The sequence below is a fragment of the Rhinatrema bivittatum genome, chromosome 2 (genome assembly GCF_901001135.1).
Source record: "Rhinatrema bivittatum chromosome 2, aRhiBiv1.1, whole genome shotgun sequence".
NCBI classification, from domain to species: Eukaryota; Metazoa; Chordata; class Amphibia; order Gymnophiona; family Rhinatrematidae; genus Rhinatrema; species Rhinatrema bivittatum.
The window spans coordinates 460,294,317-460,309,996 of NC_042616.1; the positions used below are offsets into that span (position 1 = coordinate 460,294,317).

The 15,680-nt window shown below is 44.3% G+C and overlaps 1 protein-coding gene across 3 annotated transcripts in view; it reads left to right on the top strand.

The window, feature by feature from the left end:
* The window catches only part of HEBP1 (heme binding protein 1), a 31,809-nt gene extending 16,358 nt beyond the window's left edge, over positions 1-15,451 (top strand). For 2 of the 3 annotated variants that reach the window (XM_029590465.1, XM_029590464.1), the window contains exons 3-4: positions 3,898-4,078; positions 13,679-15,451. In XM_029590465.1, the coding sequence (XP_029446325.1) occupies positions 3,898-4,078; positions 13,679-13,853 (356 nt within the window). In that variant the 3' untranslated portion in view covers positions 13,854-15,451. The remainder of the gene's footprint in view (positions 1-3,897; positions 4,079-13,678) is intronic. The other variant, XM_029590466.1, reaches the window with a different exon arrangement.
* The last annotated feature ends 229 nt before the right edge of the window (positions 15,452-15,680 follow it).

Below are 15,680 nucleotides of genomic sequence, written 5' to 3' on the forward strand. Positions count from 1 at the left end.
ACATTTTCCTTTGGGTCCCAGGTCAATGGTGGATGGCAACTGGTGGGAAGAGATGATGGCAGGCTGATGATAGGCTGATGAAGCAGGAGGGTAGGTTGTCTAAGAACGCCGTTTGGGCAACAATATGGATTAGACACCAAAATAGTCCAAGTAATAACCTTTTATTTGAGTGGAGACATAAATTCATACAGATGCCCGACTCAGGCCGAGTTTCGCCCCGCTTGGGGCTGCCTCAGGGGCTAAAACAATAAATACATCATATAAATAAACAAACATATATAAATACATTAAAACATAAAATATAATTAAAATTAATGTATAAAGGTACCAAAGACTAAAACACAAATCACAAATATCACTTGATAAAAATGAAAAAAATGAAACAAAAAATGAGAAGGCATGATGAATCAAAATGCAAAAGATCCAATAAAACAACAATATTTGTACCTGTATGGAGATGTTCTCTTTTTCTATATCACAACAATTCGCTTATGGTAAAAACTTCAATTATCTAATAATCTGAAAATTAATAGACACATTAAAAATACTTCTGAATGTGAATATATGATAAAAAATAATGAATGAATAACAAAGCAAAACTTTATTTATTAATAAAATGCAGAAAAATGTTAACAAAAAATAATTAATAAATTATATGGGCAGCTAATGGAACCTTAATAAGCAATCTTTAGTCTCAAAACGTGACACTCTTACTTGAATAAATATGATTACCCACATCTCTGAAAATGTGAGCTAACATTGAAAATCTGTGCTCAGGTATATTTAAAAAAAAACTATATTCATGTATATTTTTAAAAAAACTGCACTCAGGTATATTTTAAAACCAGGCACAGGCTTTTAATATAACTTTATATTTTTCTTTTTATATGCACTTTTAATTACAAGCCTGTGCCTGGTTTTAAAATATACCTGAGTACAGTTTTTTTAAAATATACCTGAGTACAGTTTTTTAAAAAATATACATGAATATAACCCGGCAGAGGTTCAGGACCAGATAAAATGGTGGCTACAAGAAGACCATCTCAGCAAGGGAGTAAGCCTATCCCCACCGATCTGGACATTGCTTACCATGGATGTGAGCCTATGAGGGTGGGGAGCCCATTGCCAGGAACTAACGGCCCAGGGGCAATGGGACACGGAAGAATCAGGATGGAACATAAACAGACTGGAAGCCCGATCAGTCAGGCTGGCCTGCCTACGGTTCAGCCACAGACTCCGGGGCGAATCGGTCAGAGTCATGTCAGACAACGCCACAACAGTTGCCTACATCAACCGCCAGGGAGGAACCAGAAAGCCAACAGGTATCCCTGGAAATAGGAACCCTGATGACGTGGGCAGAAACAAACCTGCAAGGGATCTCAGCCACGCACATCGCAGGAAAAGACAATGTCACTGCGGACTACCTCAGCAGAGAGTCTGGATTCAGGGGAATGGTCACTCTCGACCACAGGCTTCCAGCTGATAGTAAACCGCTGGGGAACCCCAGTCATGGACCTCCTGGCAACCGGGTCCAACACCCGAATTTTCAAGTTCTTCAGCCGCAGAAGAGAACCACAATCCCAGGGAATCGACGCCCTCATCCAGCCCTGGTCACAGGAAGTTCTGCTATACGCCTTCCCCCCATGGCCCCTCCTGGGGGGAATCATCCGCAAAATAGAACACCACAGGGGGCTAGTACTTCTAGTGGCCCCAGACTGGCCAAGAAGGCCGTGGTACGTGGACATGCAGAGACTTCTGGTGGGGAACCTTCTGGGTCTACCCCCACACAGGGATCTACTCTAGCAAGGACCGATCCTCCACGAAGACCCAACTCGATTCTCTCTTATGGTCTGGCCCTTGAGAAGTCTCGCCTGAAGAAGAGCGGATACTCGGGGGCGATGATCGATACATTGCTACGGGCACGCAAGTTTTCCACATCCTTAACTTGTATATGAATATGGAGAATATTCGAAGCCTGGTGTGAAGACCGCGACATCCTCCTGCGGACAGTCAAATCCCCTTGATCCTGGAATTCCTGCAGGACGGCATGAAGGAAAGGGCTTTCCCTCAACTCTATTAAGGTCAAACTGGCCGCGCTGGCCTGCTTCAGAACCAAAGTAGACTGCATCAGTCTATCTTCCCATCCAGACGTCTCCCGCTTTCTGAGGGAAGTCAATCAAATCCGTCCACCCCTGATGTGGCCGGTACCCCTATGGAACCTCAATCTAGTACTAGTCGTCCTAGCAGCGGGCTTCCTTCAGACCTACTTGTGGCCTGTTGCTATAGCTCCTGACCTTGAAGATTGCATTCCTAGTGGCAATCTGCTCAGCCTGTCGAATCTCCGAGCTTCAAGCGCTCTCATGCAGAGAACCATTCCTCAGATTCACACCGGGAGCCATACAGCTACGCGCTGTACCCTCCTTCCTCCCAAAGGTGGTTTCTTACTTCCATCTAAACCAAACCATCTTGCTGCCATCCCTATATGAGGATAAGGGCTCAGAAGACTCACGCCTCCTTCGCCACCTTAACGTCGGCAGACTCCTAGTCCGATACCTGGAAAGATCAGAATCCATACGAAAGATGGACCATATATTTGTCCTTCACAGCGGACAGAAACAGGGGGAAGTGGCCTCGCGGGCAACCATAACTCGCTGGATCAAAGAAGTAATCAAAGCAGCTTACGTTGAGGCAGACAAGCCTCCACCGCTGCAAGTCAAGGCCCATTCCACAAGGGCCCGGGCAGTGTCCTGGGCAGAAAACAGGATGATGTCACCCACCGAGATCTGTCAGGCGGTGATGTGGTCTTCCATCCACACTTTCTCGAGGTTCTACCGCCTGGATGTCCAGGCCAGGGAGGACACAGCATTCGCAAGGGCAGTCCTAAATGGACCACGGGTAGCCTCCCACCCAGTTCGGGAGTAGCTTTTGTACATCCCATTGGTCCTGAGTCGATCTGCTACCCACTAGGAAACGGGAAATTACTTTTCTGATAATTTTGTTTTCCTTAGTGTAGACAGATGGACTCAGCATCCCACCCATGGCTGCCTCGAAATCTGAAACCCTCGGGGGACAGTTCCCGAGAGAAGGACAAACACGGAAAGCCAACACTTACCCCTAGCTCAGACACCCATAATGACCGAGTGTCGGCACTTTCCGGTTGAATACGCTGGCGGTCTCCAGCTAGAAACCTTGTCAACTGGTTCAAGTTAATCAAGTTACTCAAGTTAAATCAAGTTAACCAAGTTAATCAAATTATTAGAACACACATATATCCACAACTGCTTTTCGAAGAGAAAACTGAGGAGCAGAGCCTCGTGCACGGGTATATGTAGTGCTGACATCAGATTGAAATCTGACTCCATCTCCAACTGCTCTTAGGAGTACACTATACCCATTGGTCCTGAGTCCATCTGTCTACACTAAGGAAAATGAAATTATCAGGTAAGTAATTTCCTGTTGCTTATACTGGGTTTCCAATGTATGCAGCTATTTCCTGCGCAATCCTTGTAGACATCCTGATAACCAGACCTGTTAAGAGAGGCTTGAAGGCTGGGTTGAGGGTTCCTGCCTTGGAGGAAGCAATCATATGAAAAGTGTCTTGAAGTTATGACTTAGTGTGTTAACTCAGAATTTGTGTGTATTATTGTGTTAGGTTTTTTTTCTTATAATAAAACAATTTGAGATTATATTTTGCGCATATTTTGTAATCTGAACACCACCCCCATTCTCTATTGTTTCAATTGATAGGAATATCTTCAGAGATCATAGGTAAAGCATGGGGCATGGCCAGGTCTCTTGGGACAAGATCTAGAAATAAGGCTGACTTCTGATCCCTGTCCCCACTGCATCCTGCTGATGTGTTGATGCTTATTTGTCCTTGTGTTGTATGCACCTTAGGTACAGGCATGGGGATGACAGCACCGGTCACCATCACTGCTTTCCCTAGTGAGGATGGGTCCCTGCAGCAGAGAGTGAAGGTCTTACTGCGTATTCCCAGCCAGTACCAGGAGGACCCACCTGCTCCCTCTGAGAGCAGTATCCAGATCGAGGAAAGAGAGAGCGTGACTGTCTATTCCACGTGAGTTCTGGTAGCAGTGAGATCGTGTAATGTGGACGGGTGTCCTTTACAAAGAGGCCTGGGCCTGACGTGTATTTATTTATTTATTTATTTATTTATTTATTTATTGTACTTCTTTCACATGAAGCCAGGCTACAAGCCATTCTAGGCGGGTTACAAGCGATACATAAATATTTTTGCTAAACTCACAAAGATGAAACCACACAATACAATGATAATTTACCTATATAGCAGCAGTGAGCCTATATGAAAGCTAATTTTAAAAAGTGAGTTTTGAGCTTCTTTCAAAAGAGCATGTAGTCAGAAATTAGATGGAGCTTCCAAATCAAGGCATTCCACAGGCCTGAAAAGGCCTGCCTGTGTGTTGTTTGCAACTGTGCTGCCTTAAGAGAAGATATGATTAAGAGATTGTCACTTTCTGAATGCAAGGACCATCTAGACACACATGCATGCAAGACGCCCTTCAGATACTACAGGCCATCACCCAAAAGAGTCTTATAAACCAACATCAAAACCTTTAACCTTATCCTGTTTGTTACAGGAAACCAGCGCAGCTGAAACAAAATTGGTGACACATGGACTTTTAAAGGCACAAGAAAGTATGAATCGAGCGGCTGCATTTTGTAGCAGCTGTAACGATTTAATATGTTATGTTAGAAGACATTTATATTGTGAGTTGCAGTAGTCAATAGAAGAAATCACGAAGGCCTGAACTGCCAAACAAACACTTTGAATAGAAAGAATGTATTTTAATCTTCTAATACTGCGTAATTTAAAGAACACAGATTTTAGAATGGACTTGATTGTAACGTAAAACCAGAGTCAAATAAAATACCCAAACCTTGAACTAGCTCAGAGTAAGCCAGAGGCAACTTGTCAGGAGACCTACCAGAAAAGAGTGACTGTGGGTCACGAATGACTTGCCGCCATAATTTCAGTCTTGGAAACGTTCAGCTGCAACCTGACTGTTTTAACCAGTCAATGATAGCTTCCAAACAGTGAGAAAGGGAACTCAATGCAGCAACTGCATCATGACCAACCAGACAAATTAATTGAATATCATCCACACATAGTTTAAAAGCAATTCCATGAGAGGCAATTATGTCATAGAGTGGTTGCATGTAGTTGTTAAAAAGGACACAGGGAAGTGCAGAACCCTGAGATAAGCCGGTAGACAGGGTGTTGTTTCAGAGAGAGTAGACTAACGATTCAACAGAATTGAAGTAAACCATGCTAGCACGATTCTCCTAATACCTAATGACCATAACCTTTGAAGAAGGGTTGCATGATTGACAGAATCAAATGCTAGTGAGATACCAAGAAAAAATCAGCATATTGATTTCTCCAGCATCCATCTTACAGAGTACCAAATCTAGCAATGAGAAGAGTTTCAGTGCTCTACCCTTTGTGATAATAGCATTTTTGGGGATTGAGTACATGATTCTCCTGCAAAGAGTCAGACAGTTGAAGCCATCTTTTCTCATAATTTACCAAATAAAGGGAGATTCGAAATGGATCTGAAACTAGAAGGTTCATGCAAAGATACATTTCCTTTTCTTTTTTTAGTACACTTTTTTATTGAAAAATATCACTTATAACAACAATGTCCAACCAAGAATAGCCAAGATCAAATCTTTCCTAGCCCCACCCATAACATCCCACACCCCCACCCTTCCCTTTCTCCTTTTTATTTAGAATGACCCAAAACTAACACATGAGCACTCTAAATTAGGTAGTAAGATAAATAGATTAATAGAGAGAAATTGACTTCTGCTACTTGATACATCCTAGCACACCCCAAAATATTATTATAAAATAAAACAAAAGCCACAAAAAAAAAAAAGTAACCAGACCCCAGATCATTTAAATGAGGTATTGCAGATTTCTTCAACATGAGTTTGAGTTTGGTCTTCAGCTCCTTTGGTAAAAAAATTCTCAAAAGGTACCCAGATGCATTGGCTTGCCAGCTGTTTCTTCTTAGAAGATTGCTGTAGCGTTTATCGCTCTAGTATATATAAGTCCAACATAGAAGTAGACCACATATCGAAGGTAGGACCCAAAACAGATAACCATTTTGCCAAAATTGTTGTGTGTCCCGCCCGCGGCCGGGCCTACTCACCTCCAGCACCCGGCTTCCGGACCTGGCTCATCCTCACTGGCGGCAGTATGCTCCCGCACCCCCGTTGCTTCCTCGGGTGCTCCTGGCTCCTCTGCGGCTCCCGGCGGGTCTCCCCACATGCGCCGCAGGGAGACGCCACCATCCAGTGTCCTGCTTCTTCCTAGGCGCACACATGCACCACAGCCCCGGATGATGACATCATCGGGCCCTGCTACTTAAGGCAGGGCCTGCCACTCATTCCTTGCCTTGGCAACAGGTCTCCACGCTAGTCATGTGCTTTGTTCCTGGTTCCTGTTCCTGACTCTGTTCCTGGTCCCTACCTAGCCTTCGCCTTGGACTGATTACTGGCTTTGACCCCTGCTTCGTTGGACCATGCTCAGGATTGATTACCAGATTTGACTCTTGCTTCGTTGGACTACGCTCAGGACTGATTACCGACTTTGACCCTTGCTTAGTTGGACTACGCTGTGGACTGATTACCGGCCTTGACCCTTGCTTCGCTGAATCTCGCCTAGCTCTGCCACCTGCCCTGACTCCAGCCTGTTCCTGACCTCGCCTCTGGTATCACCTATCCTTGCTTCTGACCTGTCCTTGCCGCCTGGGTCTCTGGATTTCTGCCTCGTCTGGACCTACCTTGGTCCTTCCGATACCTCTGTTGGTTCCTGGCTACCTGCTACATCTTTCACTGGGAGTCGTCTGACGGAGGCCCGCCTAAGACCAGCTGGCCCCGGCACCCAAGGGCTCAACCTGCGGGGAACAAAGGCTGGTATTGGCGAAGCTCCAGTCAGCCTCCGTCTCCCGGTCTGCTCCCCCTCCCGATGGTGGGGACCCGTGGGGCTTGCCCTACGGGAAGCATCAACCCCACCTCGGGTCCACCACTAGCACAACAAAAACTAGTCACAGTGGCCAGAGGAAGGCAGCAAGGAGGAGCCTGAGAGAGGCGCTACCAAGGGGCCAGCTGAAGGGAACACAGAGGCCATGGAGACCCCAGTGAGAGGAGACTACAGAGAACTCAGTTGATGGCGCTGCCATGGATAGCTTAGAAGGAGGGGTCTTGAAGAGTCCTGAGAAAGGGAGCGTAGAGACCCCAGCGAGAGGGGCTACAGAGGAGCCAAGATGTGGTGTTGCCGAGGAATCAGTGAGAGGTGCTGTTGAATCGCTAGAGGGCAGTGATTGCAATGGTGCAGAGGAGGCACAAGTCACAGGAAAGAAGAGGAAAAAGCACTCACTGCAAGTCCCATAGCCAATCCATAGAGTCCCACTAGGGTGGAATCGTAACCCAAAGCCATCAATGGACTCAAATAAAGGACTGGGGGTGCATACTGGATGAACGGCACAATGGGTGATAGTACTAGTGCGGCCAGGAGGAATCCTAAGGTGTAGGGGTGAGCATGACCCTAGTTCCCTGACCCCAATCCTAGCTGGTGGAAGGCCAGATGAAGGGGAGTGTGGTACTTCTCTGGCTGGGCTCCAAGCTGGGGGGGGGGGGGGGGGCTAGGTGATGAAGTGACCCTTTTTGTGTGTGTAGGATGGGGGGGGGCTAGGTGATGAAGTGACCCTTTTTGTGTGTGTAGGATCAGGCTAGGTGCCTGGTCCACCTTAAATCCCACAGAAAGAGAGAGCTCTGTGGGCAGGATCATGCAGGGAAGGGGAAAGTCCGCAGGGCAGGACTAGCTGGGATAGGATAACAGTGTAAGTCCATCTGGGTTCAGGAGGCCCCCATGCCTCCAGGAGAGGCAGCTCCTGTAAATCTATTCTTACCCAGACCAGAAGGAATGAAAATGTACTGCAAAGGTAGGCAGTCCACTATGGTGTTATGTACACTGTCCAGTGTTAAGGCAGTCTACTATGGTGTTATGTACACTGTCCAGTGTTAAGGCAGTCTACTATGGTGTTATGTACACTGTCCAGTGTTAAGGCAGTCCACTATGGTGTTATGTACACTGTCCAGTGTTAAGGCAGTCTACTATGGTGTTATGTACACTGTCCAGTGTTAAGGCAGTCCACTATGGTGTTATGTACACTGTCCAGTGTTAAGGCAGTCCACTATGGTGTTATGTACACTGTCCAGTGTTAAGGCAGTCCACTATGGTGTTATGTACACTGTCCAGTGTTAAGGCAGTCTACTATGGTGTTATGTACACTGTCCAGTGTTAAGGCAGTCCACTATGGTGTTATGTACACTGTCCAGTGTTAAGGCAGTCCACTATGGTGTTATGTACACTGTCCAGTGTTAAGGCAGTCCACTATGGTGTTATGTACACTGTCCAGTGTTAAGGCAGTCCACTATGGTGTTATGTACACTGTCTAGTGTTAAGGCAGTCCACTATGGTGTTATGTACACTGTCCAGTGTTAAGGCAGTCTACTATGGTGTTATGTACACTGTCTAGTGTTAAGGCAGTCTACTATGGTGTTATGTACACTGTCTAGTGTTAAGGCAGTCTACTATGGTGTTATGTACACTGTCCAGTGTTAAGGCAGTCCACTATGGTGTTATGTACACTGTCCAGTGTTAAGGCAGTCCACTATGGTGTTATGTACACTGTCCAGTGTTAAGGCAGTCCACTATGGTGTTATGTACACTGTCCAGTGTTAAGGCAGTCCACTATGGTGTTATGTACACTGTCTAGTGTTAAGGCAGTCCACTATGGTGTTATGTACACTGTCCAGTGTTAAGGCAGTCTACTATGGTGTTATGTACACTGTCTAGTGTTAAGGCAGTCTACTATGGTGTTATGTACACTGTCTAGTGTTAAGGCAGTCTACTATGGTGTTATGTACACTGTCCAGTGTTAAGGCAGTCCACTATGGTGTTATGTACACTGTCCAGTGTTAAGGCAGTCCACTATGGTGTTATGTACACTGTCCAGTGTTAAGGCAGTCCACTATGGTGTTATGTACACTGTCCAGTGTTAAGGCAGTCCACTATGGTGTTATGTACACTGTCCAGTGTTAAGGCAGTCCACTATGGTGTTATGTACACTGTCCAGTGTTAAGGCAGTCCACTATGGTGTTATGTACACTGTCCAGTGTTAAGGCAGTCCACTATGGTGTTATGTACACTGTCCAGTGTTAAGGCAGTCCACTATGGTGTTATGTACACTGTCTAGTGTTAAGGCAGTCCACTATGGTGTTATGTACACTGTCCAGTGTTAAGGCAGTCCACTATGGTGTTATGTACACTGTCCAGTGTTAAGGCAGTCCACTATGGTGTTATGTACACTGTCTAGTGTTAAGGCAGTCCACTATGGTGTTATGTACACTGTCCAGTGTTAAGGCAGTCCACTATGGTGTTATGTACACTGTCCAGTGTTAAGGCAGTCCACTATGGTGTTATGTACACTGTCCAGTGTTAAGGCAGTCCACTATGGTGTTATGTACACTGTCTAGTGTTAAGGCAGTCCACTATGGTGTTATGTACACTGTCCAGTGTTAAGGCAGTCCACTATGGTGTTATGTACACTGTCCAGTGTTAAGGCAGTCCACTATGGTGTTATGTACACTGTCCAGTGTTAAGGCAGTCCACTATGGTGTTATGTACACTGTCCAGTGTTAAGGCAGTCCACTATGGTGTTATGTACACTGTCCAGTGTTAAGGCAGTCCACTATGGTGTTATGTACACTGTCCAGTGTTAAGGCAGTCCACTATGGTGTTATGTACACTGTCCAGTGTTAAGGCAGTCCACTATTGTGTTATGTACACTGTCCAGTGTTAAGGCAGTCCACTATGGTGTTATGTACACTGTCTAGTGTTAAGGCAGTCCACTATGGTGTTATGTACACTGTCCAGTGTTAAGGCAGTCTACTATGGTGTTATGTACACTGTCTAGTGTTAAGGCAGTCTACTATGGTGTTAAAGTGCTGTGAATGCTAATAAAGCTGAAATTGCATTTGAAAGGCTGAAGTCAGTGTGGCTTTTCTGCTCCAGCCTAGGAGATTCGCTTGGTCAGCCCCACAGCTTGTTTAATGAAATTTTGGTTTGAGCAGAATGAGATGCTGAGTGGTCAGGACTAGCCAGAGAACAGACTCAAGGCTGGACTCTGGCAACAATCTTTATAAGCTTCTTTACTGTTCGGTAATAGTAAACAAAACAAGTTAGCTGGCTTGTGTAATTCAACAAAATAGTTCATATTCTCGAGGCCTCTGTCTCTGAACCTGAGTCCATCCCACCGGCCCTGGTCTCTTAACCTTGCTTGCAGTGATCCACCCTATCCCAGAATCCCTTGCTGGGTTGGGACATAAGGAGGGACCGGTACATGTAGTTGTACCTGGGCCTTTAATGTGTTCTGAGGGAGTTCATTTCATGCTCTCTCACACAGCATAAAAGGACTTTCACAAGGCAAAAAAAACTTTCTCTAATTGGCATATACTATCCTATTAGTATCCCAAAGGTCAGCACACTGATACTTCTGCCACTTTCTTTCACTTGTCTTAATTTTCATTTAAGGAGATATCGTTCCAGAAAAAAATCAGAAGACACGAGAAGACAATTTAATTGCAGATCTGACAGTGATTGGAGCAGCTTCATTATAAACTGCTTCTGCTTTTGATGTTAAAGAAGAAAGAAAAGTAAATGTAGTCTAACAACTTGACGTGCTGTTGTTAGGTGCTCAAATCAATATTTTTCAGCAAGTCCTTTGTGTTAAAGTCTCAGGACTTATCTTGGTCTGAGGCAAATCATACAATTCGAACCTGGCACGATAATGGTTAGTAATCACACAATATAGGCTCTTGCACACCTTGTGTATTCCGGGTACCTCAATTGTAAACAATACCTCAAAATATTGGTACACCCAGTACTTTCTTTCAAATATAAAGGAATAGCTACAATATATTTGTGGGACCACTACTCACAGGGTCAAGGTATTTTTACCAGACTCTTTCATATGGTTCTTGGTCCGTTTTACTTTGTATTTTTTTCAACATTTTTTTAAATTTTTCAACACACTTTCAACACATTTTTTTGTGATTTTGTTCTTTTTATGCCAAGCTGATGAAAACTCCAAACACAGTCACATATGAAAGTCTTTTAAGTTGTCACTTTTTCTCATTCCAAAGAACAATTAATTCAGCAAAAGCCATGTTTCAAAGAAAGGCGATTCCAAGCGGGGATCGCGTCTACTAAAATGATTGGAGATAGCTATTGAACACTTCATTCTGGTTTGTTTGTCACAGAATAAGATGAAAATTTTTGTCCCCTGAAGCAAGACCTCAAGAGTGGGGGTCCGAAACGCGATCGTGTTGGGATATGCAGATAAGTACTTTTGCTGAATTAATTGTTCTTTGGAATGAGAAAAAGTGACAACTTAAAAGACTTTCATATGTGACTGTGTTTGGAGTTTTCATCAGCTTGGCATAAAAAGAACAAAATCACAAAAAAATGTGTTGAAAGTGTGTTGAAAAATTTAAAAAAATGTTGAAAAAAATACAAAGTAAAACGGACCAAGAACCATATGAAAGAGTCTGGTAAAAATACCTTGACCCTGTGAGTAGTGGTCCCACAAATATATTGTAACTATTCCTTAATATTTGAAAGAAAGTACTGGGTGTACCAATATTTTGAGGTATTGTTTACGATAATGGTTAGGCCATCCAACTTTCACCAACTTAAGGTTTCAAAGCAGTTTCTCTAAAGTCCGGGAGTTAGGAATAATCATTAGGTCTGAAATGTGCCCATCTTCATGAGTTAGGACCATCAACAATTTGAGTTAATTCAAGCATTGGCAATACAGATAAAAACTGCTGTCTTGCACATTTTAGATAAATCATCTATAGGAATGTTTTAATTGCCAATAATCATCAACTTTTCGTATTTAAAACAAAGAATGGCAATAAATTCAGATGTAAATGAAAGTGTTAGAACAAGGAAGACCAGGTGAACAATATACTATCCAGAGAATCCAGTTGTTAAGGCACTGACATGCTTCTACCGACTCAACTATTCTTTGCGTTGCTTGAATACTTTTGTTTAGAGTACCCCATCTCTGCCTCTTCCCCTTCTGGCTTGTTGTAAAATTGTGTAATTGGGTGAATGTAAATTGATGTAAAACAGCAAGGCCAGCCTCTGAGTGCCAAGACTCACTAATGCAAAGACAGTCCAGCTGGGTTTCTAATAATAAGAAAAAATAATATTTGTACTGCAAACTGTGCATTAATATATGTCATAGAAAAAGCAGATGGTAGGGGCAGGGCTTGCTTAAAACATAACTCTTGGAGGATAAATGAAAAGAAATGATTGCAAAGACAAATTACATGGACAGGTACTAGAACACATGCAATTCTTACCCATGCTTACAATAACAGGGATATTCATATTGTGTTTGATAGCCCGGTCCAATTTTATAACTATATTTGCTGACAGACTTAGAAAAAGAAAATATAAAGCACTGGCAATTTAAACAAACAAAGCCCATATTACAGCATAATCTGCTGCTGTGGTCAGCATGCTGCACACCTCCACGCAGCAAGACACAAGCAAGAGTCGTTCCCACCGATTTCCGAAGGGCTAAAAAACATCCTGCATGGTATATTTTGTCTGTTGCCCTGGTGCTCAGATTAAGAGTAGGCAGTGGGAAGGCATCCTGGGGCATGCCAGGGCTGCACATAGCAAACACACGAATGAGCTACTTCATTGCCGGGCACAGTCATGAGCCCGAACCTTTACAGGTAGTAGACAGGGGGGAGAGCAGTGTGAAAGGGGGAAATGGAATTGAATGATGCGTTAGTGAGAAATGGAATACTGCTTCCATTCAGGGACTAGATGGATTGAGTTTCTTTTCTACGCCAGTCTGACTTGCCCTGCACTCTGGTTTTGATTATTCAGCTGTACCTGCACTTTCAAATCTCACCTGAAGAAAAGGGGGAAGCTCAGGTACAGCATCTTCAGTGGCAGTCCTTAGACTGGTCCCAGAAAAGGTATCGTAGCCTGCAGAGAATACAGTTTAACTTCTGATAGTTAAGGCTCCTCCAGTATGAATATCTCTCTAGTTCTGTTTCCCCTGTTCTCTTTTTCATTCTGCCTTTCTCCATCCCTTGCTTTCTCTTTTACATAATCTCCATTCTCATGTTTTTCTCCTGGTCTCTTTTTCTCCCTTTCACAATCTCTGGTTATTCCTCCATCTTCCACATTTTTTTTCTCTCCCCCTCTTTTTATCCTTTTTTCTGTTTTTCTCCCCATGCGCTCCCTTCTTTATCTCCTTCTCTTTCTCTTGAATTTTTTCCCATCATCTCTGTTCCCATGATATCATCCTCTCCATTTCCCCCCTCTGCCCCCTTGACATCTCTCCCTTTACTCTTTCTCGCTCCCTCGTCACATCAGCTGTTCTCCCGTCTTGTTCTCTCTCCCAGCTGACTCTCTCCTCTTTCACGCTTCACCCCTTGTTTTCACTCTTTCTCCCCTTTTTACCCGCCCATGTCCTCCTGACTCTCCCTCTCTACGCCTCCATGGCACATGACGCATTGCTGTCTGGTTTATTGACAGGCAGTTTGGCGGTTTTGCCAAAGAAGCTGACTATGTGGCTCATGCAGCCAAGCTGCGCTCGGCCCTGGGGGAGGAAGAAACGCTCCGCACCGACTTCTACTTCTGCAATGGATATGACCCCCCCATGAAGCCCTACGGCCGGCGCAACGAGGTCTGGCTGGTGAAGAAGGACTGAGAGTGTGGGCAGCATGACCTGAGAGCCGGAGCAACCAGCAAGGCCAGGGATATTCAGGCCCGGAAGCAAAAGGAATGGACGCTACAGTGTTATGTCTCACAAGCCAGTTACGATATCTCCTAAGTTGTTTAGGTCAAATTCAGGAAGCTAAACCAGGAGCTCAAATGTTGAAAATAATTAAGGGCTAATTTACTTTAAAAATTCTAAGAACAGGGTTGTTTTTTTTTTTTTTGTTATAGTACAGGTGATATGACTCGGCCTATATTCTGAGCATTTAAGGTGGTGGGAGGTTACTAACAGGACAGACTGGGACTCAACTCTGGCTCCTGGAAACACTAGCAGTAGTGGGGGGGGGGGGCTGCTGAATCCTCTCGTCATCATCCTGCTAATACTCCAGAAGCTTCAGGTGCTCTCTGAGCTGAGCGCAAACCTTAGATGACTTTGTTCTACCTGCTGTGCTAAGCCATGAAGCCCCGATGCACAGGTCATACACAGGGAAGCACTGATCAAGAGAGAACCATTACGCGCAGAGCCGTTGTCTGGCAGTCGGTAGGAAGGTGGTGCCTTGACACAGAGCAGTCCCTGGGGCTAAGAGTGAGTTTGTCTCCCCCATGAGAATATAATGGAGGAAGGTCACTGAGGTCCTCTTCGCCAAGCAGCTGTTCCCACTCTGTCCTTAATTGTGCAGCCAGCGATCCATCACAAAGTGATGCTTGACCGCTTCTACACTGAAGTCAAGGGACCAAACTGTAAGCACGTCTGAGGAGAGGCTGGCTCTGCAGGAGCCCCCTTTACAGGAAGAGCAGGCTCTGTACATAACCGCGTGCCGTTTTGTTATTGCAGGCTTACGTGTGTTAATTTTCCCAGTGCATGTTACAGAAACTCTGTGTCATCATAAAGTGTGGCACTTAGCAAAACAACCCTCCTTCCCCACCACCAATCTAAGCACTTGTCAAATTCTAGCCACCATGTCAGTCTTAAAATCAAGATTAACTGTAATTTTTATTCACTTACTCATTTTCAAGATTTGCAATCCTGATATGTGATGCTTCACTTGCTGCGTTTATCCTGAATTCAGATAAAAATACCTCATCTGATCAAATTGCCATTAAAACTTGTGTGAATTAAATATCATTGGTTGTTATTCCCTGATGCCATCCAGAAACAGATTCACCACCACCACCACCACACTGGCCACCGGTTGCTTTCCTTCCATTGATTTTTGCATATGGGTCTTTCAGTCTCACTCAACTCCGGAAGCTGTGCCTTCTTATCCAGGAAATGCTCTTTTTTTTTTTTCCCAAGGACACAACCATGCACTTCTGGGCAGCTGCCCTAGCCGTGCTGTAGAACCTAGTTTGTATTGTAAAACGTCCCATTTCCTGCCTGTCTGCTAGAATAACCACTTTCACAGTGAGTGGTATCCCAACCACCAGAATCCTCACACAGCCTGTTTCCAGGACCACGGGACCACAGCACATATCACAAGTCCCCTTCCTTTTGCTTTACATGTGTGACATAGCGGTGACGTTGCATAAAGCTTGGCCAGTTTGTCAAATACACCTTGTATAGAAAATTAAACTGAGCTTTTCTCAATATTTATATATATTTTTAGAATTGTCTTTATTGAAGTTTTCTTACTACAGGAATATAAAGGATTGGAACTCAACATAGTAACGTATGTGTCTCTGAATGCCATAAACATCTAAAGTTTGTATACTTTGTCATATTAAACTATCAAACCCCAGCATGCTGAAAGGACAGTGAATAAAAAGTAGGAGGGTCATTCTTAATTTAACCAATATACAAGCCAGTTCACTATTTGCT